General features: G+C 42.0%; 1 protein-coding gene across 1 annotated transcript in view; it reads right to left on the reverse strand.

Moving 5' to 3' along the window:
• Window positions 1–265: 265 nt before the first annotated feature.
• Window positions 266–25,355, reverse strand: part of RPA1 (replication protein A1) — a 44,302-nt gene continuing 19,212 nt past the window's right edge. The window contains exons 6-17 of the mRNA XM_043478319.1: window positions 18,125–18,217; window positions 15,736–15,868; window positions 14,206–14,308; window positions 12,908–12,976; window positions 12,563–12,755; window positions 11,931–12,070; window positions 11,377–11,525; window positions 8,794–8,926; window positions 6,354–6,530; window positions 5,698–5,805; window positions 2,711–2,797; window positions 266–1,268 (exon numbers count right to left, since the gene is read on the reverse strand). Of these exons, the coding sequence (XP_043334254.1) occupies window positions 1,164–1,268; window positions 2,711–2,797; window positions 5,698–5,805; window positions 6,354–6,530; window positions 8,794–8,926; window positions 11,377–11,525; window positions 11,931–12,070; window positions 12,563–12,755; window positions 12,908–12,976; window positions 14,206–14,308; window positions 15,736–15,868; window positions 18,125–18,217 (1,490 nt within the window). The 3' untranslated portion in view covers window positions 266–1,163. The remainder of the gene's footprint in view (window positions 1,269–2,710; window positions 2,798–5,697; window positions 5,806–6,353; window positions 6,531–8,793; window positions 8,927–11,376; window positions 11,526–11,930; window positions 12,071–12,562; window positions 12,756–12,907; window positions 12,977–14,205; window positions 14,309–15,735; window positions 15,869–18,124; window positions 18,218–25,355) is intronic.

Here is a 25,355-nt window from a genome sequence, read left to right on the forward strand (position 1 = left end):
CGCTGTGTAAACATCAATAAAATCCCAAAGTGCCGGATCATCAGCATTCCGGGGCACAATGGCTTTTTGTTTTTGGTGTTTTCATTCTTTTAAAGATGTATTTCAAGGTTGCAGACATTACGAAGAATGATCTCTATGCTTTGGATTAATCTTCGAGTTTGTAATGAGTTAACATCTCCCCCAAGTGAACATTTATTATGAAGGCTAATTAATTGCTTTCCAGTTACAAGAACCCTTTGCATTCAAAGAAAGTGGGATACATAAGCAGAGAATAAACTGTTTATTAAACAAGGCAATGGCAACAAAGGGCTTCTCCCTTCAGAATCCCTTCTATTTAATACAGCTTTAATCAAGAAAAGAAAACATACCAATGCAAGAAATATGTACAGGTAGAAAAGGCGTACCAACAGAAATGCAACATTAATTGAAGGGGAGACGAAAGCAATGCTTTGTAGTTGCTGGGATGTCTCTAGGGGACAGCAAGTCAATGCTTATCAGCCTTCCTCAGAAGAGACCATTTTGATTAATATCAGACCCATCTGACTCAGTCTATTAAACCCTGAAGGAAGGATATTCTTCAGATATAAAAGATATGACTTTGATTAATAATTCTACCCTATTGCCATTCCAGGCATTAACAACTGTGTGGCCCCTCTAGAAAAGGAGCCTTTGAAATTGAGGAAGACAGGCTTCCTAAAACACTCAAGTTCCTCCACAAAACCACTTCTTGGCGCTCCCCCTTGGGAAGGGATCCAAGCTGAGAAGGTGTCACCACTGGAGAAGCGGGAACCCAACTTACATAATTTATTTCACTGTCTACAGATTGAGGGTCAATTACTCGTGACATAATTCCTGGTTGAAGATAATGAGATCTTAGTAAAACTGACAAAAGCCTAGACAGGGAGTGAATGGTACTACGGTCCGCGCCGCTGACCCCGAGGTCTGACACAGTTTACACCACAGCCCCGCGAGCGTGTTTCCCTTTGCTGCCAGTGGATTCCCAGGTGTGACGAGAGGCGATGGCTTGGTTCGTGGCAGAGGGGCGCTCTGCACTGCTGTGGATCAGGGCGGGGATGGGGGTGCAGGTGGAGGTCGGGGGTGGTGGGTGGGGGATTCGCTTTAGCCCTCTATCCACAAGCTCCTGCCCCATCGGCAGGCTCCTCTCACATCGCCGCGTTCCTCCTGATGTTCATGACCAGCCTTCTGCCGTATTCTCTGTAGTCCACAGGCTTCACGTCCACCACCGTGGCCTTAATTCGAGACTCATCCTTTGAAAAGAGAAGCACTATTTGTGAACGAAGAAACGCCTGTGGCCATGTTCCTGGTTTCAATGATCCCAACAGGAGAAAGCACAAAGACATGCTGGGTTCAGAGTCCCGTCAAGCCAGTAAAGAAGCTGTGATGACGAGCGCTCAGGGCAGGGCTTCTGGTGGAACAAAGGCCTCCCTTCCACGCAGGCCCTTGTACCCGTTCCTCATGGTTCCAAACACTCAGAAACCTAGACTCCAAGTGTGATGGACCGTAGAGGGCTCTTCAAGTTCAATCTGTTCTCTTTACAGAGAGAGAAACGGGAGCCCAGAGGAGACAGTGACTTGCTGAAGACACACCACGGGCTCCATGAGCAGGCCAGGGAAGAGGAGATGTGCTCGCGGCAGAGGCTGAAGCCTGCCTTGGCCTGTCTCAGCCCCGCGAGAGGCGACCTCACTGCCCTTCACCTCCCCTGTCCATGTCACACGGGGACCGAGCCACCCTTCCATCCCTCCCTCTCGACCACCCCCCACCCCACCCTGATACCGTACTGCTGACTTTGAGAGGCACATTTAATGCTCATAAAACCAAAACACAGCTGTTAGCAGGCATTAGGGTTAAGGCCTGACAAGAAAACAGAATGAGTAAACCCTGAAACAGCAAAGTTTTCTGAATTCTCCCGTCGCCTGTTCACTAGGTTGGACAGTGCCTTCAGAGGCAGACTGGGGTGAGGCCAGCTCAGGGCCTGCACAATCCAGCTCTGTACCTACAGAACCCAGTCAGATTTCTAAGCCTGGCTGAGCGCAGAGCTCTGAGGCTGAACTGCCTGTGTGCAATTATCAGCTCTGATACTTGCTAGCATATGAATTTAGGCAAGTTACTCAATTCTCCATATGCCTACAGCTTTTCACTGGCAAAACGGGGGGTAACAATACCTCCTCCACACAAGGTTACTGCCAGCATGAATGGAGACAAGGTATGCATGCAAAGGGTGTGGAACAGTATCTGGCAGATAGTAAGTACTCAATAAAGGCTGTTTTTTCATGATTTTACAATTGTATGATGTTATGAGCAATTAAAGGAATTTTCAAGGTAATTTTAACCACATGTGGTCTTTCTCTCATATACTGATTTTAGAACCCGAACCATGTGGAAGATGTGGGTCCATTTTGTCAGGACACAAACCAAAATCCCCCAGGTTTAACTGAAAAGGCCACACAGCATGTTTTCCTTGGATGTTAATACTGGACAAGAGCCTTGGTCTGTTTGCTCATTTGAAAACAGAGCTGATAACAGTACCCCAATGTTGTTGTGACTCAGTGAGTAGTAAACGCAGGGTGTTAAGTGTTGGGTCTGGAACACAGTAACCAAGGAACTGACAGCTAACGCTGTAATGGGGTTGTGGGTGACCAACAGCTGTTCTATGCTGCTACCCTCACGCACCACAGGTGACGTTACTTACATTGTAGGTCTCCAGTTTGACCCTGATCCTGAACGTAAAAGATCGAAAGTTGGCATTCTGGAAAACTTCCTCAAATGCTTGCTCGTTCTGCAGAAACAAAATGTAAAACTGTAGGAATGGAAACTACCAGATCACCTGAAAATATCTGTATGGTTTCTGAAAAGACTTGGAGGAAAATCTCTGAGAAAATGATCACCTCCCAGTGGCTTGAAATTTCTTAGGAATGACTAATATATAGGTGACATATCATCGCATAAAACTCTTTAGATAGAATTTTATTAAAAATTAAAATATTCTACCTAAAGTACTCAATTTCATACAGACAGAAAATGGAATGATGGCTGCCAGGGGCAACAGAGAGTTAGTGCTTGATGGGTACAGAGTTTCAGCCGAGGAGGATGAAGAAGTCCTACAGCTGGATGGCGGTGGCAGCTGCACAACGTGAAGGTATTTTAATGCCGCTGAACCTACATACTTGGGCTTCCCTGGTGGCTCAGCTGGTAAAGAAGCCGCCTGCAATGCAGGAGACCTGGGTTCGATCCCCAGGTTGGGAACATTCCCTGGACAAAGGAAAGGCTACCCAGTCCATATTCTGGCCTGGAGAATTCCATGGACTGTACAGGCCACGCGGCTTCCCTGGTGGCTCAGACAGTAAAGTGTCTGCCTGTAATGCGGGAGACCTGGGTTCAATCCCTGGGTCAGGAAGATCCCCTGGAGAAGGAAATGGCAATCCACCCCAGTACTCTTGCCTAGAAAATTCCATGAACGGAGAAGACTGTAGGCTATAGTCCATGGGGTTGCACAGAGTCAGACATGACTGAGCAACTTCACTGGTTCACTGGTATAGTCCATGGGGTCGCAAAAGAGTTGGACATGACTGAGCGACTTTCACTCACTCACAATGATAAATTTTATGTATATTTTATCACAATAGAAAAAAACTGAAACACTCTTAGGAAACACATTTCTAAACTTTCAAAATCTGTGATGGAATAGAGCTGAGGCTCAGAATCTTCAGAACAAATTAAGAATGGGTGAGGACTCAGGAAAAAAGTTCAAGTTGTCATATATATATTATTTCAGCCTCTGGATTTACAGATGTGGTAAAGTGAAGAAGGCAGGAGAAGCAGGCAAAGGTTAGGGAAGAAGTTTAAAACCCACAGTTCTCTCTCTCTTTTTTACTGGCCTCTCAGATACTATTTGATTAAGCTTCTGAATTAAGAAAATAAAAAAGTCTGGTAAACAGAGGGATTAGAGAAAGCATTTTACACAAATACGCATAAAATAAATGTACAAGAACTTTTAATAAAATTAATAGTTCATATCAGTCAAGTATTATTTGCAAGCCACTTAGAACATGAAAATAGCTTTGCTATATATAGAATTCTTTGTATAAAGGTTACTATACACACACAGTCCTCAGGCTTTTGGGTATGTAAATAAAACAATGTGTTAAACCTTCAGAAAATTGTACCAGCTGCCATCATTCTTTCAAGATTAGTGAAAGCATGGAGCGCATACTCCAAGAATATTATGATTCCTGAGGGGAGAGTTTCTATATGTCCTCATTCACTGGCAGTAAAACCAGTCAAATGTAATAAGCCCATAAAAAATCCTGAAAGGCTGCCTCAAGCCTTAAAAGCTGATATGAAAATAGAGGACCAGGCAAAACAGATAAAAGATACCATCATACTTTAAAGTCAATTCCAGTTATTTCTGTAAAAGGGCTTGTTGGGATTATTTTCAGAGAGCTCATGGACAATTTCAAAGAGACAAAAGGGCAGAGCTAAATGAACAGAATAGAAGACAGGAAAGAAAAAAAAACACACACACCAAAACAAATGACAAATCCTTTTTTGCTACTGGCTTTTACATGTATCCTAACTGATTTGAAGGACAATAGGGGAGAAAAATCTATAGACAGATACTAATTTGTGTGGCCCAGAAACTATAGCTTTTATTGGTCTTTATATGTTTTATCTGAGCAAACATCTTTCTTAACTTTAGGATAATTAGTATCTAGTCCTTGAATTAAACAAAACTACTATGTGAACATACTCTTTTAAAGAAATGAAATGGAGCAAGTGACCTTAGAAAGAAAGTTACTTTGTAAGAACGCATCTGACAACATAAAATAAGCCCATACCTTATACGTGAATTTAAACCAGGATTTGACTCAACTTTTCAGAAAAGTGTTTATCACTTTAAAAAGGCACATCGAATAAAGAGGTGGTACGGATACACAATGGAACGCTACACAGCCATAAAAAAGAATGAAGTAATACCATTTGCAGCAACACAGACACAACTAGAGATTATCATACTAAGCAAAGTCAGAAAAAGACAAACACCACAGAACATTACTTACATGTGGAATCTATTACATGTGGAAAATATGGCACAAATGAACCTATCTAGGAAGCAGAAACAGACTCAAGACACAGAGAACAAACTTATGGTTATCAAGGCGGGGGTGGGGGAGTGAGTGGAGAGGAATGGACTGGGAACTTGGGGTTGGTAGATATAAACCATCACATACACAATGGGTGGGTAACAGGGTCCTACTGTGAAGCACAGGGAACTATTCACCATCCCATTATGGCGATGGGGAAATAATGGGGAAACCGTAATGGACTTAAAGTTTATTATTACAGACTCAAAAAAAAGAAGTATCTGGACTTCAGCTTACTTCAGAAGATACTTCCAGATCTCAAGTGACTGCAGGCACACCAACTCTTAGAAACAGGAGGAGAAAGTGCTTTCTACTTAGAAAGTGCTGTTTTTAAAGAATTTTATACACATTACTTCATCACCTCATTGTAAACACATCCAAGGTGGACACAATTAGAATCAGATGAGCTCTCACAGTCAGCAGTGAGAGACGCTATACAACACCCACCAGCAATAGACCAAAAATCATCAGAGCAAAAAGAGTTAAGTGTTACAGCATGGGAACTACTACAGTAATAACAGAGGACATGGCCGACCTTCTCCTTTAACTCCCCGAGATAAGCAGTGCTTTGTCCAAGGATGGCCTCTGCAGACTCCTGGAAACACGTGACCCACTGATTCTCTTGAAAATCTGCAATATTGACCTAAAAAACACAACTTCACATCATTACACCAAAGAAATAACAAAAGGAAGACACACTAAGGAGACTGAGAGATTGACTTTTTCCACTCGTTAAAAGAGTTTCTAGGGAAAAAAGCCGATTCCACTAAATAGCTATGTTCTTTCCAAAGAATGTAAAAAGTTATCCAAGAGAGAAGTTCAAAATGTTAAGTGTGGATCACAGCAGGAACGTGATGTGGTGTGGACGTGTGATTTCAGTTCTCAGGGGAGATACAGCCCAACAAAAATCGCCTTCAGATGCAGGATCCGGGCACACTGGACTCAGTGGCCCTCCAGCTGCAATGGCCTTTGGACTAAAGGTTTTGAATGAGCCTCCAATGTGTTCTGCATTTTAAATCGTACACCCTTCAGTCACCAGGAGGCACTCCATACGACGGCTCTTAGTCACTGCTGAGCACCCCAGGCAATCTGAAAGCCTGAATTAAGAGACAAGCTAGTCTCCACAGTGCCGGGAGCTTCACAGGAACTCAAGAAACACCCGAGCGGTCCTTGTTCACCCATTCTACTCACTGCCAGAATCATGCGGTACTTGAAATTGGGGAATTCACTGTCACACTTCTCGCAGCGGTACAATCCGTTCTGCTGGTCAATCACTTTCTTGTTGCAATCCTGAGTTGGGCAGGCCTGGTACATACAGTTTTCTTTGCGAAGATACACCACGGTTGCCACAGAGCTAAAATAGTCAGGCTTCAGGAGAAAAGAGTGATGTGAGGCAAAGAGCACAGACCAAAGTTCAGGACTGGACTTGCCCTGACATATGAGGGGTAAGTATTTGCGTATTCTCACAATGTGATTACAAGGGATAATTCATTCTATAGTTTCAGAAGTTACTTGTGCTGACTACAAAATCTAGAAGTTCTAAAGCATATTACTCCTTAATAATAAAGAAGTTAATTTTAAACTGTGCTGTGCTTAGTCGCTCAGTCGTGTCTGACTCTGTGACCCCATGGACTAGCCCACCAGGCTCCTTTGTCCATGGGGATTCTCCAGGCAAGAATACTGGAGTGGGTTGTCATGCTCTCTTCCAGATCTTCCCAACTCAGGGATCAAACCCAGGCCTCTTGCATTGCAGGTGGATTCTTTACTGTCTGAGCCACCAGGCAAGTCCTTAATTCTAAATTAGACTAAACTAATTAATTAAAACTGAAATAGACTATATGAAAGGAAAAGACTTCAAGAGATCTTGATCTCGTTGCTCCTGTTCCTCTGCCCCTCTGAAGGTCACAGAACCAGGAAATACAGAGCAACACAGTGAGCTCAGACATAGTTATCTTCAACCGCTCCTCCCGTGTTAAAAACAATACCAGTGATTTCAAGCATCTAGATTCAACTTTGTCTTTGGTCAACAGCATTTTCTGTAAAAAGCCAGACAGTATCTATCTCAGGCTTTACAAGCCATTGGGTCACACTCGCCCTGCTGCTGGGGTGCAAGACCATCCACAGACAGTCTAGAGGTGAGAGCGGGTGGCTGGTTTCAATGCATTTGTATTTACAATAGGCGGCAGGCTAGATACGGCCCGTGGGACCCCTGGTCTAAGTCATCAAGTTCAGTAGAATGCAAAAAGACTGAACAAGCGCCTTCCAAGTGGACGCGTCACTGCTAAGTAAATGTGGCAAGGACTAAGTCACAAGCGCAGGCTTTCTGTTGCTGCTATTTGCTTTGCCTTTTAACTGTCATGGAAAGGATACAGGATGAATAATTTGGGGGGGGGGGCAGTTCCCTCTGGGTGTACTCTGAACTCAGGGCCAGATGAATTCTCACTCTAAAAGGCTCTAGAGCAGCGGTCCCCAACCTTTTCGGCACCAGGGACCATTTTGGTGGAAGACTATTTTTTCCACAGACAGGATGATTCAGGCAGCAATGTGAGCAACAGGAAGCAACCCATTTCCGGCTGTGTGGTCCGGTTCCTAACAAGCTGTGGATCAGTACTGGTCTGTAGCCCAGGAGCTGGGGACTCCTGTTCTACTGAAGGGGAGTCTTCCAGGAGAATGCCTGAAGGGTTTTTCTGTATTTCCCGGTAAAGGCCCAATTCAAAGTGGGACTTGAAAGTTTGGGTGTGAATAGGTACTCTCTAGGCCTGATTCCTTGTTACCTACTGTCTACCCTTATGTCTAAGAAAGAAACTGGTTGACAAGAAAACCCAGGATGACAGAGATCTGTCCAATGTTTAAGTCTCAGGACATTGTGTAACAGCATTATGAGTTGCAGTCATTGACAATGATGGATAAGAAAGTATTGTGGAATGAGACAGTAAGGAATAAAAACCATATTGTACAATATGAAAATAATAAAGCAGGAATTACTGGTTGTGGGAGCATAAAGGAGAAATAAATGATTTAAATCTTGAACTGCTGACAGAATACAGATGCAGAGCAAAATGGGGGGGCGGGGGTCATTAAACACAAACATTGAAAGGGAAGTTGCAACTCCAGTCAAATACCAGTCAATTCTTGTCAGAGAATTCCAGGGGTGCTCAGCCCCCAAGAGGTTAGTCCTCTATAGCCAGTGAGGGTACACGTGAATCACTCCATGTCTGACACTGTAACTCACTAATGCTCAGTGTGAGCTGTAATCTCAAAAGCTGCCTTTCTGGTCTGCAGGCATTTCAGTTTGCAGGAATAATCACAGAAAAGGAATATGGACCTGAACGCGGTTCATGTTAATACACAACTTGATTACTACTACTTCGTTAAGATCCCTCTAAGAACTATACAACTCTCTAAGTCAGAGCTCTGAGCATCTTTTTGCCTCAACTGACCTGAGGGATATAACATACTCCTATTAGAAAGCATGGCTCCCTCACTCTGGCTGGCATCCTCAACCATCACCCAGGTAAGAATCATAGCTCTGGATTAAGGTCTAACAGCTGGTTATCAGAAACGGGATCTGAAAACTCATCCTCTTGCACATTCTACATGCTTTTGTGGAGAAAGTTAGGAATGCAAATACCTTGTCGCCTTGGCCCAGGTTCTCCGACTTGACCTCATATAAAGTTTTCCAGTTGGTGTTGCTCCCACCTGCTCCTCCACTCTTTAGATCAGAGATGGAAATGCCATCTAAGGCTTGTCCTTCTGAGTCAAACCTGAAAAACAAAGAATAACAGGCACTTTATATGTATATTGAATGTGATACTTGTTTCTATATGTCAGGTACAGACTACTTGCTCCCCACCCAACTTTTCACAGGTCATGGCCAAGTGGGGCTGAGGGTAGCATCTTCCTCATTATATCTCAAGTCTACTGAAGAAATGGAGTGACCTCTTTTAAATCTCAATTGCTCTGACGCCTCCCAGTGGTCATGAAAGACAGTGCCAAACTACCACAGAACCTTTTCTTAAATTAGCCTTGCTATCAACACAGGCCAGATGGCCCAAGTGCCTAAAAAAACAGTAACCTGGAAAGTCAACAACAAAACAAGCAACAATGGAGAGCCCTGGTGTAGTTCTTTGGGCTACTGATGCTCATTCTTGCTCAGCAGCTGCATTTTTCTCATCGTTGAAAAGTACCAGGCTAGAAACGGACAGTTGACATATTTTAATGGGGTAGCAAAAAATGTTCCCAGATCTTTTAAGACTGGTATAATTTCAAAAGATTATATAATTCAAAGTAATTTATTAGAAGGTATTTACCTGTTTCCTTGTAGACTGACCTTCTTAGTGAGATTTTACTTATGCCAAAATGGAAGTTGAAATTAAATTATGTTGAATTATTATAAGGTTGATCACATTATCAGCTAATATGAAGGAAAGGACACGCAAGAGGAGTGTCAGAAACACACTTGTGTCAGGAAAGAGGCAATCTGAGATTAAAAACACACCAATGTCACCCAAAAGGAGGATAACTAAAAGTAACCACATACAGAAAAGGCTCCATAAAATGAGAGCATGGGACAGAATGGATGCTGCCCTAAGCTGCAGACAATTGCCTTTTTGTTCAGTCAGGTAAGCGGCTAAATTCGTCACAGAGGCACAGCAAGGTCCGTAAATCTGTTTCACCTCGACTAGCAACACAAGTTTACAGTTTCAAAAACTCCGAAGAGACATTTGCCAACAAAGACAGCTCATCAGGAGTCAACAGAGCAGGGACAGAGGCAGCCCTTCTTAGAGCAGAAACTCCACACTGCTGCAGCCGAGATCCAGACACCTCCAGACCTTGCCGGCGGGGGGGGCGCGGACACACCGGGCTTCTTTCTGACCGACGCCAAGCTGCCTTATTCAAGGGACAGACATGTTTTTTCATGTTGACTGGGATCACAGTGATCGACAAGTAAACTATGAAGACCTTAATGTGGGCAATTAACCTGCAGTCGTTCGCCAGAGCCTGATGGGAAATCAAGCAGTAAGGACAAACCAAAGCCGTGGTTCCTTCCGGTCAGCTTGTTAATGAATGGACCCTGCGCTATGCAAAGCCAGCTAGCAGAAAAGCTAAACATGGATCCACATAGATCACATGCACAAGGCTGGCTTAAGCGACATGGTCATGCCAGTAGATGTGACACATGTGTCAGTCACTCAGTCATGTCCACCTCTTTGCGACCCCATGGACTGTAGCCCACCAGGCTCCTCCTCTGCCCATGGGATTCTCCAGGCAAGAATACTGGAGTGGGTAGCCATTTCTTTCTCCAGGGGATCTTCCCGACCCAGGGATCAAACCCAGGTCTCCTGCATTGCAGGCAGATTCTTTACCGACTAAGCCACCAGGGAAGCCTTAGATGTGTCATGAAGCTATTCAAATAGTAGAGCTACTGGTTCACATTAAGCTCAAACGAAAGTGGGGAATATGTAATACGAGCCAATTCTCTAGTCACTCAAACCCTAAGACATGGTTGGAAATCAACACCCACCTACCCCCACCCTGTGACCTGCAGCTACACAAATTATAAGCTTAAGCAAGTTCCAGAGCTTTTTTTCCCCTGACCACATCAATGCTTGCATACCAGGTTTCAGTTTGAAGTGCTCTATTGAGGCAGAGTTTTAACACCCTAAATAGCTAGACACAGTGAGGAGATTTTAGTAGGTTCTCCTCATTCCCTGAGTGCTTTGTGAATAGCAACATACTGCCCACAAAAGCCCATTGTGCCCACCGCACTCGATCAGAGTGTGAATACACACTAGAAGATGCGATCGGCACCGGCGTCTAGACAGAACAAGAACGCCTACCCCCCCACCCCGCAGAGACCCACAGCTTTGAGCCGTGAAATGAAAGACACCTCCACTCACGGAGCTCCAGCACAAAGCTGCTACAGCCCGTCTTTACCTGCTTCGCAGGATCAAGGTTGGCGGGCAGCGCTCCTGTCCTAATTGCTCCCTGTGACTCTCCAGGTTTGTCATGGGATTACAGGTTTGTCAGTTTAAGGGCTTTAGAACCATCCTCTCAGAAGGCATAATGCCTCCAAGAAATACAAGAACTGCTCCATTTAGTAACAGAGCCCTCTGCTTGGCAGACAGATCACATGCTGATTGTAGGAACCAAAAGAACCAGTTCTTCTCCAAAGGTTCAAACAGCCCCTGTGTTGAGCCCCATAAAAACCTACCATCCACGAAGCTTATAGGCCTCTGGGATGTCAGGGTTCACAATGATGGTGCTTGAAGACAGTACAGAGAGGCTCCGTCCACCAAAATCAGAAACTCTGGCTCCTTTGATGGCCATCACGGGTTGTCTAGAACCATCAAATTTATCAGCCTGCATAACAACACAAACAACAAACAAACAAGTGTCAACAGCAGGAAGAACACAAAGTTTTTTTTATAAAAAACAAAGAAAACAGCCAATAGTAGAGTGAATGCAATAAATGCTACATGGGCTCAATACAAGATAACCTCACACACAAGAATCTGCTCAGAGATGCATCAAAACTAACCAAGAGTTAGAGGAAAGAGCAAATTTCACTATGTAAAACCTAAATCAGAGCAAATCTCACAGAAGTAAATCATAAAAGCTTTCAAATATTCCCCAGAGAGCCCAAACCTTCATGAAGGGTCTACCCAGCCGACATGGCCAACGCCCCACAGCTCCCGAGGCAAGACCACCACCCAGGAAGCTCTTTGTGTCCCCCACACACTCCCGCCACTCAACGCGAGCACTTACATCATCTCCCCACAGGGTAGCGTTCACCACTTTCCCTGACATATCCATCAGATAGATATTTCTCTTCGAGACTTCTCTGTTGTTAGACTTCACTATGATTTTTGTGACATCTTCGTAGTTCTTGCAGATCCCGATTATATCTAAGACACAAGCACAGTGTTTTAGTAAGAAATGGTCAAGGGTTTCCCTGGTGGCTCAGGGGTAAAGAATTCGCCTGCCAATGCAGGAGACAGGGGTTTGATCCCTAGTCTGGGAAGATCCTACATGTTGCAGAGCAACTGAGCCCATGCGCCACAACTACAGAGTCTGTGCTCCAGAGCCCGTGAGCCACCGACTACTGAAGCCCGCATGCCCTAGAGCCCGCGCTCTGCAGCAAGAGAAGCCACTGCCAGGCAATGAGAAGCCCACACACGGCAACTAGAGAGTAGTCCTCACGTTCTGCAACGAGAGAAAAGCCTGCACAGCAATTAAGATCCAGCACAGCCAAAAATAAACAAAATTAAAAAGATGGTCGAGGCTCTCGTGACAGCACAACCAAAAGTGAAACAGCAAGCACTCGTCTCATGCCTCCCCCATGTGTGATGCAAACGAGACTAAAGATGGCCACTCTTGGTTCTCACGCACAGACTTACCTACAAGCGAGTCTTTAGATTTGCTCTCCAGGTCGCCAATCCCCGTGAAATCAAACTGAACTGTGGGTAAGTGATGACCGTCTTCACAGGGCATGACAGAAGTTTCACTGTTGAAGGTCATCTCATAGTCATTTTTGACGGCTGTGAATTGTTTGTTGGCGATCTTCAGGGTGCCTTTAGAGAAGTAATAGACCTGCAAAAGAAGCCAAGCCATGGAACGTGGGATGTGCCATCAAATCAGGTATAAAAAGCCTTCACCATCACACTGCTCTCCAAAGGACAGCAGTCCCCACGTCCCCACCCCATCACTTGGCCGTTTCTGGTCTAGATGCCACGCTGTCATACCTTGTTCACGTCAATAAGGGGGAAAAACTTGTCCGCTTGCTCATTGAAAGCAGTCGCTCTGATTTCACCCTGCAGAAGCGTGTGAGAGAGAGCAGCTTAGAACTATGGAGCTCCAGTTTTGCCAGTGAAAAACGGGACACTTTGGTGTCAAGATGACATCTTTGAAACAGTAGCACAGTCAACAGAGAAGACACATAGTTCACAGTCACACATTCAAGTTATTAACTCCAGCGAAACAATCCAGGTTTAACTAGCTGATCCCCATTATTGGGCTTCATTAAACCTCAAGTTAGAAACCTTTAAAAAATGTATTTTGAACATGAGTGACATTACTGAAGCCCCCAGGGAAATGTGCTGGGCCACCGTGATTCACCAGCTTCCCCCGCGTTTGCACCGATCAAGGAATTACTTCATACTTGAGAGTCACTGCCAAAAATGTTAAAATAAATCATACTTTCAGGTTGCTTGTGATTGGATTTTCACTTGTATTTTCCTGTCAGTCAAAATGCTACAGATGGAGAAGAAACTTAAATTAACAGCTGAATTTTTAGCCACCTGACAGATGAGACCAATAACTTGGTTTAAAAAAGTTGGATTCTGACACAGTCAATACATTGGTGGTGTTATCCCATCTTCAAAAAAAACAGAAACAAATAAAAAAACAAACCAACTATTTTTTTCTGCCTCTTAGAGGTCTGAACAAATAGGAAATATACAGCCATTTGAAAAGAATGCCTGAAGTATACACTAGGGATTATAAGTAAAATGAATGGACAGAGATATAGCATGACAAGATGCTTGTCGAGATGCCACTACTTGGATTGTTCATCTCTCCATCATGGTTTGGTTTCGCTTACATGAGGCACAGGAAGTCTGCGCTGCCAGAATGCAACTCACGCAAAACCAACCGCTTATCACTTGTCAAGGCCGCCACGTGCCCTCTGTTGTGGCCCAGGGCTCCGAGCGGCTCCCAAGGAGACGTCACCTCTTGGGGCTTTGACTAAGCCTCCTGGCAAGTCAGACAACGTCTCTGATTTCCCCTGCCCGTGAGGCTACTCACATTTAGAAAACCAATGTCAACTGCTATAAATGCTTCCATCTGAGACCAAGGATTTTACTTACGACTTAACCCTTTGCCCTCAGACAGCATCAGAAGATTACAAGAGAGGAAAAACAGCAACAAGAAGCATGTTTCTTCTTGGCCTACTGTTATCCTTCACCTCATGGGCCTGCACAGAGGTGAGCCCTCTGTTTCCCAGAGCTGAGGACTCCTCTTTCCCCACCCGACAGATACTCACACTCTCATCAACCAGTTCTATGGAGAAAAGCTTCCCTTCCCCTCGGGAGTTGCTCCAGGTACGGATCTGACTTTTGTTGGTGACACGAGCACAAATAGTCCACCTAAAAACCAAAAATGGATAATCTTAGTGTCGGGAGTCTTACTTGGGAAAGATCTGAAATGTTCCCTCCCTATTATCTTCTTAGAGTCTTTCTTACCTTATGCATATTCTATTTTCCAGGGGAAGCTGTATTTTAATCCAGCTAATTAAAACCCCAGGATGACATCCAGGTTTGACAGTTTATAGAATAAGCAAATAGTAAAACACACAAGGTTATTTAACACTGACTCATTCTCCTGTCAAATAAGTAAATTTATAAACGCTTTCTCTTCTCCAAAAGGCATCACCAAGGCAACACTATCCCCTTAATGAAAGGTTCTAAGCTAGAAAATGCAGTAATACCAGCAATTATATTTTGCCGCTATTTTCAATTATAGGAACTGATATAACTGATGTCAAACTTCTGTCTCACTTCCAGCGCACATGGAATGTAAACACAAGGGTATGGAACATGGTGTTGGTTAAGCCACCATAAGAAAACACTCTCAGGCACTATGATTTTAGACAGAAGCCATCAGAAAGGTGGGGGAGGCGCAAGGTCTGACATCCAGTCCTGATGCCCATCCCATGTGTAGCTACTGGACACATTAGTTACCCTACTCGTCATTTCACAGGGGAACAGACCTTCTTTACATTGCCAAGAACTGAAGAATAAATAAGTAAATAATATCTGAAAGAATTCTGAAAAGAGCACTCACTAATTTTCAACTGCTAAAATTTTTAATGGAAAGAAATCATATAAAAGAAGTATCTGTTCAGTTTATATGAATACAGTTGACACAAACACACAGATTCTTTTAAGCCAACCAAATTGTAGTAATAATTTTTGGACTGAAAGTCATCTATTTATTTGATGAGAAAATGAAATGCCTTCTGAATTAGAACAAGGATTATTTTTACTCATAAGACTATCAACTAGTTCTTAAAACTCTGCTGTTGCTGTTTAGCCACTAAATCGTATCTGACTCTTTGCAACCCCATGGACTGTAGCTCGCCAGGCTCCTCTGTCCATGAGATTTCCCAGGCAAGAATACTGGAGTGGGTTGCCATTTCCTTCTCCAGGGATCTTCCCGACCCAGGGACTGAACCCACGTCCGTATCTCCTGCATTGGTAGTCAGATGCTTTACAGCTGAGCCACCTGGGAAGCCCCTCTTAAAACATTAAATCTTTTAATTTTCAAATTCTTTTAAAATGAATGAAATTCCATAAGCTATGGCTGATTGCTCTTTCTGCCATTATTTTATTACGAAATAGTTAAAGGTTGCCACAATTTGTAATTTCCTCCCCTTCTGGAAAAAAAAAAAGAGAGGAAACCTATTTTATGTGTGGTAACCCTTAAGTTCACATATGAGTAACTCAAGAGTCCATAATAACCTCTTATACTCTTTTCTAAGTCCCTTCTAAATTTATTCTATGAAATAACTCACTTGGACTGGTACGGGGTAAGGCTGGCGATGGGTACCACTTTGGCCTGTGTTCCCCCAGAACTGTTCATTTGGCTGGTACTGCCAACTTTTCCAAATGTCTTTGAGGCACCAAAAGCCTTAGATGCAGTGGAAGCTTCAAAATCAAATACAAAGAAGGACAATCATTATTTTATTTAAATTTTATGGTAAGTTTTCTAAGAATTCTTAATTTACGAGTGACATCATACAAAGTGAGAAGCCAAGTTTTTCCTTTTAAATAATCAAGAGATGTGGAAATCAAACAGAGACTGAAACAGGAGACTACAGTGAGGTCTAAAATGAAGGCTGGGTGTACAGATGTTCAGGACTGTTATCTGCTGACTTACATCCTGAGGTTGAGATAATTAGGGTAATGAATCCAGACTCTGCTATTTCAGACTTGAATCTTTAAACTTTTCCCTTGTATCAGTAGGCAAGATAATGGGTTGGAGAAAGAAAATAACCTTGACTGAGAAGTGAAGACAAGCCATTGGTTGCATAAAAGAAAGAGCAAGAAGGAAAGGCTGGGAATTAAGGGACACAGTGGGTGAACCATCTGAGGTGAAGAGTACCTATTACAAACAAATCTCCTCAAAACACCCCCAGAAAACTCCCAGCTCTCAACTGGTCTTACAGGAACGGATCATCTAGAATGAAGTTTATGGGATTGGGTTTAATTTGGAGCAAAGGGCAAGGAATCAGTCTTCCATTCAAGATGAACAGGGCGGGGGGACTGGCTATTGTGGCCCCTTCTTGCCTCCTTTTCATCCAAGCCTATGCATCTGTCTTGCACTTGGGAAGAATATGTCATTTTGTATAACACTTATAAGCAGACAAATGCCTTTACACGCATGCTGTTTCTATGAAGATTCACCCTCCAAGTTCAGAAACGACAATTTAGTCCAATGATTTCATATCTTCTATACCAAAATATTTCTTCAACATGGCATCTGGGTAGAAATGTGTATCTTCCATTATTCAGCATTTATTTACTGAGTTTCCACAGGAAGTACCACACTATTCTGGATATTTGTAGCACTCGATAAAAAATAGACAAAAACTGTCCCAGATCTTAAAATTTTCTAACTCGGGAGTCAAGAGACGACTTACACACACAGCAGTAACAATTACCTCAAGGTAACTCTAGGAAGCACACACTCTCTGTAGACTATCTTAATGTGTATGTGTAGAATATCGCTTTAGTATACACTATACAATCATAAAAACACATACACATCCAGTTTGCATGCTGGCCGTTCCCCCTCAATACACTTCCAGTCCTTTTCCTTTCAGCATCCAGTTTTGTGTTTAGGGAATGTTAACTGATTTTTTTTTTTTAATGGATCTCAATATAAGCCAAAGATAGACACGAGGATAAATCTGTCAGGGGTCAGACAGTGGGGAGAAGTATAACATACTATTTGTACTTCAGCCTAAGAAAGTGAATCCTTTTGGGGTACTTACCATTTTAGATAATCTATTTCCTCATCTCCCTCCAACACTACATAATTTGAGAGCTATATATAAATAGATCCACTTGTAAAGGGAGATGGCTAGAAGATAGCTATTACAAGGCAGATAAAAACATCAAAGATTAGTGGGGAAAAAGACATGCCTCCTGAAAGTTTCACAGAAATGTTAGTGACGTTTTAACCCTGCTTTTTTTTTTTTTGGAACCTTAGCACTGAGGAATAGAAACTAATCGTTGAGGGGAGGGGAGGAAGTGTGTATGAAGCTGTGACAGAAAAAAGAAACTCTAAAAATAAATTCCAACCAAATTCTACAAATCATAATTTTCACTGGTGACATCCCACACGAAGAGGTTCCTAAAGGAGAGGCCAGAGAGTAAACAAAGTGATTCCATTATAGTCTCACAGGACCTGCCGAAGAGAAAGTCAGAAAGAAGAAACTATTTCTCATCCATGAGACAGAAGCAAGACCTATGACCAACATAAATGATACTGTCTTCAAGCTAAGATAAATACTCCCAAGAGCGCCAAACGGGAAACCTGGAGAGAGACAAACCAAATGAATAAGTGGCTCCTAGAGAGTTAAAAGGCGAGAATTTAAAAGTTATGTAATTCACATAGTCAAGAGGACGTTAAGTGAGAAACTACCAGATAAATTATTAACAGAGAATAGTGTATCATTCTGATTTTTTTTAAAAAAGCATATTAAGTATCTTTAAGACTGTCTTTAATCATTTTTTTCAATCACACACTTTACAATGAAAATTGGAATTATTCTTTGCAAGAAGCAACTGTCATGTGTGGCATTTTGGAAACTCCCTGTAGTCCCAGATTAAATTGCAAACCATCACTCAAAAGCCTGCCGCACACAATCAGCACGCGTCCTCGGGTGGCAGCCTTACCCACTCCTGGGCTCCCATTCTGTTGCTGGGGCCTGCTGGTTGGTGGACTGGCTGCTGAGACAGGAGGAGGAACTACTGGCTGCTGTCCGTGTCCTGATGATCAAAAGGGAAAGACCATTTTAGTGCCAATAATTTGGGTTAAGAGATTTAAACTTAAGCAGAAGAAATATTCTGAGAAAGTGTAAATTTGTGATTTTTGTCAAAGACTCTCCTGGGTCGGAATTCATGCTGGGGCACTTGATTGCATGCAGCGAAAGTGCTAGGGGTTCACTTTTGTTTTCATTACCTAAAAGGTTGGCTCCATTTACCTTTCACCTGCTTATAATTGATGGCTTTTGGTTTTAATGAGGTTCTCCCCTAAAGCCTTGCCCATTTCTCCTGCGTGAACCTGAAGTAAAGTCACTGGGCTGAATCTGTGACATTACCACTATTTCCATAGCAACAAATCGATGTTATCAACAGAACTGTGTTCGCGGCAGGATCTATCAGAAGAAAAAGCTGGGTGGTAACAAAAACCTAAAAGCAGTTCAATTGTCTCTGAAGTGCTCCTGCTTCAAAGGGAAAGAAGACATTCAGAAAGGATTCTACCCTTTCCCTCCCAAACAAAGCAACCTTATTCTGCAACTGACAGTTGGTGGAAAATAAGAGTTGAAAGCGCCTTAGGTACCGTGAAGCGAGTGAACTGTCACAGCAGGAGAGATGAGGATGGAGTTCAGAAGCAGGTGTGTCGGGGAGACAGGGAGATTAAAAGGAAAAAGGAGGGGAAACAAACATGTCTCTCAAGCAGAAAATAAGAAAGGCCACAGCATCAGAGTATTTATTTGGTCCTCACCCTTTCTACAAATGTTGATGAAACTGAAGAATGTTAAAATACGCTAATTAAAAAAAAAAAAAAGATTTATGGAATTTGATGTGGCCTTTGTGAGTGGCACTAAAAGTAGAAGTCAAACCTAATCTGGGCTGATCACCAAGAGTGCTTGCGGCACACAAGTGCAGCTCAAAACATTTCCTAGACAGCCCTAAGAAGAGACACACGGTGAGCCCCCCTAGAATAGCTCCCTGCCTGCCACCTTGCCTCTGCTTCTTCCATCCCTGGGTTTGTTCCCTACCGGGTTTTCCAAGGCCTTAATGCAAACAGGTGTACTGGGCACTGATTTTATTTCCTTCTGCGAATGTTCCTCCTAACTGGTACCACTAAAGGAGAGTCAACTGTGCCATGAGAGTGAACCAAACTTAGCATCAAACTAAAAGGGTTAAACAGAACTCCAGCTCTTCCTACGGAGAGAACGGAGAGGCCTTATTTATACAGAAAAAAGAGCCAAGATTATTGACAATGAATTTTTGTGTCTGCTTTTCAGCTTTTCCATTACCTCTTAACTTCCAGTGTCACAAGAGATTGCATGGGAGAACTGTTCTCCTCTGGCAGTGTGTCTTATGAAGGAACATTCTGAAATTCTACAGTGAACCTTCCTTTAAATTAGTAGGGAAAAGATGAATTGCTCCACAAACAATATTGAGTCCAAATAATTGGGAAAAAAATTTAATCTGTATTTTTACCTGCTTCGGGAAATTTTATTCAAATGAACCAAATAATTTAAACAGTCAAACATGGAGCCATGAAGATACACCAACGCCTTCTGTACCCCACCCTAGTTCCTCCCATGCTCCGACAGTCTCAAACACATCAACACTCCCAAGTCCCTTCCTCCCCACCGTGCCTGCTTCTCCAAGCATCTGCTAATAAATAGGACATGGTCACAGGATCTTGCCAATCTCTTATGTTAATTTCTATCAAAATGTAACTAACCTTTATGCCGTATCTGTAGTAGAAGGGTGGTTACCAGGGACTGGTGGGAGTGGGGAGAGATGGTTTAATGGGTACAGGGTTTCCGTTTGGGATGATGGAAGAGTTCTGGAGGTGGATAGAAGTGGCTGCACAAGGGTGACTGGACTGAATGTCATTAATGATACACTTAAAAATGGCTAAGATGTAGATTTTATGTTATGTGTATTTTACTACAATTTTTTAAAAATGTAACTTATCTATTTACCTGTTGTGAGATCAATATTTTAAAACATTTTAACATATGGGTTAAAATTAATGTTAAAATTTCTTTTTAGTAGTACATAATAGCATAGTTTTATAACCATTGGATTCTTAGAGTCAATGAAATTTAGTATGTTTTAACAAGACTCCAATTAGGCCCTGTAATAGACATGTTCGTAATAGCTACAATTTTTTGAATGCTTACTTAATGCACCAGGTACAAGGTTAAGTGCACTATTCCACTTACTCTTAAGCCCTCTACGTAAACAGTATTATTGTACCCAATTAACAGATGAGAAAAGTGGGTTTAAGTGGTCAAGTAACTTGCCCAGTCACACAGCTAGGAAGAGGCAGAACCTTGTCTTGAACCCAGGTCTGTATGGACTAGATCCAATCAACTTCACTATCATCTAGTTAATTTTTAATCCTAAACAACCAATTCTGGCAGGCAGAAATATGATTATATAGAACATAACTAATAACTACAATATCCAGCAGTTACAAAAAACCACTAATAGTAAAATAATAGCTAAGAAAAATTAGACAACAGACAATAGAGTATACAGATTAACAAAAACCTCCGTTTCTACCAGTAATTACTTTCTTAACAATAACCACAAAGAATATAAGGAAGAGTCAATCCAATAAATACAATTTCTCATTGGTAGAAAATAAAGAGTCAGGCTGGAAAAAAATTCCAACTAGTATCTTTCAGTAATGAGTGACACTAATAACTAAGCAACATATTAAGAAATTTAAATCTTAAGTAAGATATTATGGTTAGAAATAGTGCAGGTACATAAGACTAATATACATACTGATTTTTAAAAAATACATAATGGTAAAGACAGGATATTTACAACCATCCAACCCAATATTGAAGGAAACATGAGCTGTGTTTGAATTCTACTTCTCATGTTTTAAAAATTCTCTAAGTATCTTCACTCTTTACTTAATGTGGTACTAGTACCATGAGACAATTTCAGTGCACCTTTTGGAATTTCTCTGCCTGATTCTGGACTGGGTCTCATGAGTTAATTTTACTGGTCACCTGACATGTTACACGTCTGGGTTAGGTGCTGGGAGGATACAAATCTAACTTTAGTTCTCTTCTCACTAATAACAGTCTCTTTGCTTTCCAATAAACAATTAGAAACCATTTCTGTGAAATACACCCATAAGGTAGTAGTCACTGTAACAAAGCTATTTCATGATGGCCCAAGTAACAATGTGTTATTGATCTAGTTACAACGAAATTCAATAGCAAATACTCTTGAACGGCAAAATCTCTGCCTCATTCCTCTGCACTTTAACAGACCCTAAAGAAAGGAAGAGCCAGTGGAACTGAGCACTGAGACAAAAGGAGTGCTTCTCATAGTTCTATGGTCCTCACCCCAAGTGGTAATTATCCTTCACCCCTTCCAACTCCATCTTTATTACCTCAAATACTCTGCCCCTGAAAGACAACATGTTCAAAGCAGCCAGTCAATTAAACACAACATAAAAAACGTAAGAAATTCAGTCAAAGGTAGTAAGCTGGGCAAATCACCTCTCCCTCAAGCCTCTAGCATCCAGAGATTTCATAGAGATGCTAAGTATTGCTTTGTCTTGGCTTGCCTTCCTAAAAGCTGGGAATAAGAACAACTTACATGCTCGTTTTAACAACATTTTATCATTGCAAAACAACTGTGATGTTCCTATTTAATATCTTAAAACTTTACCTGAATAGGCTGCAGCTTCCCTTTTCCTATGTAAAACGCCAAATTAATATGTTTGGTATAGGTAAAAATTAAAATCTAGAAGGCTCTACTTCTGAAAGAAGCATGGTGACGATCAAGTCCCAAACCTTCCCTTCTCCTAAAAATCATAGAGTGACAAGAGGAATGAATGCTCATACCATAAACGAACATCCCATATAAGGACTGCATCTTTAGTGAAGCTAGGGGAAAGAGACAAATGGCAGATTATGCGAAAGTGAAGCCCAAAACCTCACAAATCAAGACATCACAACCGCAAGAGAGAAGCAGCATGGATGATTCAGACACAAACAATAAAGTCTCGCCAGCACTGGAATAAAACATGGGTGACTGCCTTTGTAACTCTGGCGTGAGGAAGATCTTCCCAACTACAGCTCGAAAATCCAAAGTCTTAAAAAACTGGAAAATACAACTTCATAAAAACAAAAGAAAACTGCTGCATAGCAAAAAAAACACCATAAGCAAAGTCTGAAAGACACTGTAACTTGTATCAGAGATGAAGGACTAATTCTATTTTTTTTTTAAGATCTCTTAAAAATTGAGAAGAAAAAGATAAACAACTCAAAAGAAAAATGGACAACACAACAGTTCACAGAGAATATAAAGCCCTTAAACATTTAAAAGGATGCTCATATTGCTCACAATACAAACTAAACACTACACTGAGATCTGACTTTTCATCTATCAGATTGATCAAAAAAAAAATCAAAAGATTAATAACATACTCTGTTGGCAGAGCTGTGAAGAAACAAGTATTTTCACATATTGTTGGTGGGAATGCAAAATGATACTATCCTATGAAGGGAACGCAAGCACATCTACCTACCACAAAAGCATTTATCCACCGATCCAACAATCTCACCTTTAGCGATCAAAGCCCCTCTGCCTATATACCTGCATATGTATAAAGTTATCTGCTGCAGCACTGTCTTAACAGCCAGAGTATGGAAACACCCAACTGCCCATCAATAAAAGGCTGGTTAAACTATGGAATTGTCACACAACACAATATGCTATACTGTCAATAAATAAATAAGTAAAAATGAGGAAGATCTTTAAGTATATATATGAAAATATCTCTAAGCTGAAATTAAAAAACAAAAACAGGACTGAGAAAAGAGAGGCAACATAGTGTACATACTTGTCTAGCTCTTCAGAGTTGTTTTTTTTAATCCTACCTTTGGTGTAAGCCAAGTGGATTATGAGTGAAAATATGTAATTTATGTACTTGGTTATATTTTCATTAAGAAAACCCTTGAAGGACAAAAAGAAACCACTAAATTGGTTACCTACAGAGGGCAGCAGCGAGTACAAACAAGACAGGAGGAGGCAGGGGCAGGAGTAAGATTTCTCTAAATACTTAATTTTAGAGTTTTGACTGCGGAAAGACATAACTATATTATCTACTCAAAATATAAAACAAAAATTAATGTTTATTTTTAAAAAATATGTCTCTCTTAACATTTCAACTTTGAAAAGTATACAAGTTTTAATGGACAAATATGTGAACACAAAGCAGAGAAACAGCTCTAAGATTTGAAATAAACTGCCCCCGGTATAGGAGCCAGAGGACAAAGAAGAGCTGGGCAGGGAAATGCTTTTTTGGTGTTGCTTCAAAGAACACACTTGCAAAACTATTGGACTTGTAAAACCATGTACAGGACATGACAGAATAACAGAGGCCAAGATGACCCTCCCACCAAAAATAACAAAAAGAAGGCAAAATATTTATGAGACAAACGATTCTCAGGATACTGGACATTAAGCAACAAAGGACAGTAATTCTGAGACAGAGGAAATAAACAAGGTGAGTGACTGTACCAGATTACTGGAAGCCCTGAGGGTTTCCAGGCTGTGACACAGGAAGTGGGCATGGAGGAAGCCCTGAGTTAAGGAGATGGAATCGAGCATCTGGGGAATCAAGACATGGAGGGTTCTCAGGACAGAGTACCAGAGAAGAGAGCTGCATGAAGAAAGACCTCCAGAGATGATGGAAGGTTCCCCTCAAGGAGTCGGCAGAGTACTGGCTGGCTGATCTCTAGGTGGAAACTATCAGAAGCCAGGGAAAGAAAAGAACCACCTGAGAAGACCTTGGGGATCAGTGTCCGATGCTCACAACAAGCTAGAAATAGCACCTGTACCTAACAGCCAGAATGGAAAACTTCATATTCACGAGGCATCGAGTGGGATACTCTGACAGGTCTTGCCTCTGTACTATGAATAACCAGAGCCAGAATAAATGCCACTCTCTGATCCCATCTAACAAATTTTAAAAGCAACATCCCAAAAGATAAAACTGTTTCCAAATAATTTAACTGTATCCCTGAAAAAAATTCAACAATACAAGTTTCCAGCACTCAACAGGGTATGAATCACAATGCCTGAATTCATTCCAAGATTACCAGGCACACAAAGCAGAAAAATATTCTTGATAATAAGGAAAAAAAATTAACTGATTAAAATAGACCAAGAACTGATACTGATGCTATTAAAAAGCAGAGATCATTTTGCCAACAAAGGTCTGCATGTATATTCAAAGCTATGGTTTTTCCAGTAGTCATGTACAGATCTGAGTCGGACCATAAAGAAGGCTGAGAGTCAAAGAATTTATGCTTTCAAACTGGTGCTAGAGAGGATTCTTGAGAGTCCCTTGGATAGCAAGGAGATTAAACCAGTCAATCCTAAAGGAAATCAACCCTGAATATTCATTGGAAGGACTGATGCTGACGCTCCAAAACTTTGGCTACCTGATGCAGAGCCAACTCACTGGTAACACCCTGATGCTGGGAAAGATTGAAGGCAGGAGGAGAAGGGGATGACCAAGGATGAGATGGTCGGATGACATCACCAATTTAATGGACATGAGTTTGAGCAAACTCCCGGAGATAGTGAAGGACACAGAAGCCTGTCAGGGGGTCATAAAGAGTCAGATACAACTGAGCGACTGAACAACAACAACGTAAGTAAACTGTTTCTCTGAGTTCTGGAAGCCACTGTAGCAAATTAACATAACTGAGGGCTTCCCTGGTGGCTCAGTGGTAAAGAATTCACCTGCCAATGCAGGAGACATGGGTTCAATCCCTGGTCAGGGAAGAACCCACATGCTGCAGAGCAATCAAGCCCGTGTGCTGCAGCTACTGAGCTGATGCCGCACAACTACCGAAGCCCACAAGCCCCTTGCTGTGCTCCACAACAAGAGAAGCCACCACAAAGAGAAGCCCCAGCACCACAACTAGAGAGGAGCCTCCGCTCGCTGCAGTCAGAGAAAGCCCATGCACAGCAATGGAGACCCAGCAGAGCCAAAAACAAATTAATTAATTAAAAAAAATTAACCTAACTGAATCAGAAGAGGGAATTGGCGGAATCCACAATTTACAGCCAGCTGGTCAGAAGCACAGATAACAGGCAGGACTTTCAAAAGAAGGCA

The sequence above is a fragment of the Cervus canadensis genome, chromosome 1, assembly GCF_019320065.1.
Source record: "Cervus canadensis isolate Bull #8, Minnesota chromosome 1, ASM1932006v1, whole genome shotgun sequence".
Lineage (NCBI taxonomy): Eukaryota > Metazoa > Chordata > Mammalia > Artiodactyla > Cervidae > Cervus > Cervus canadensis.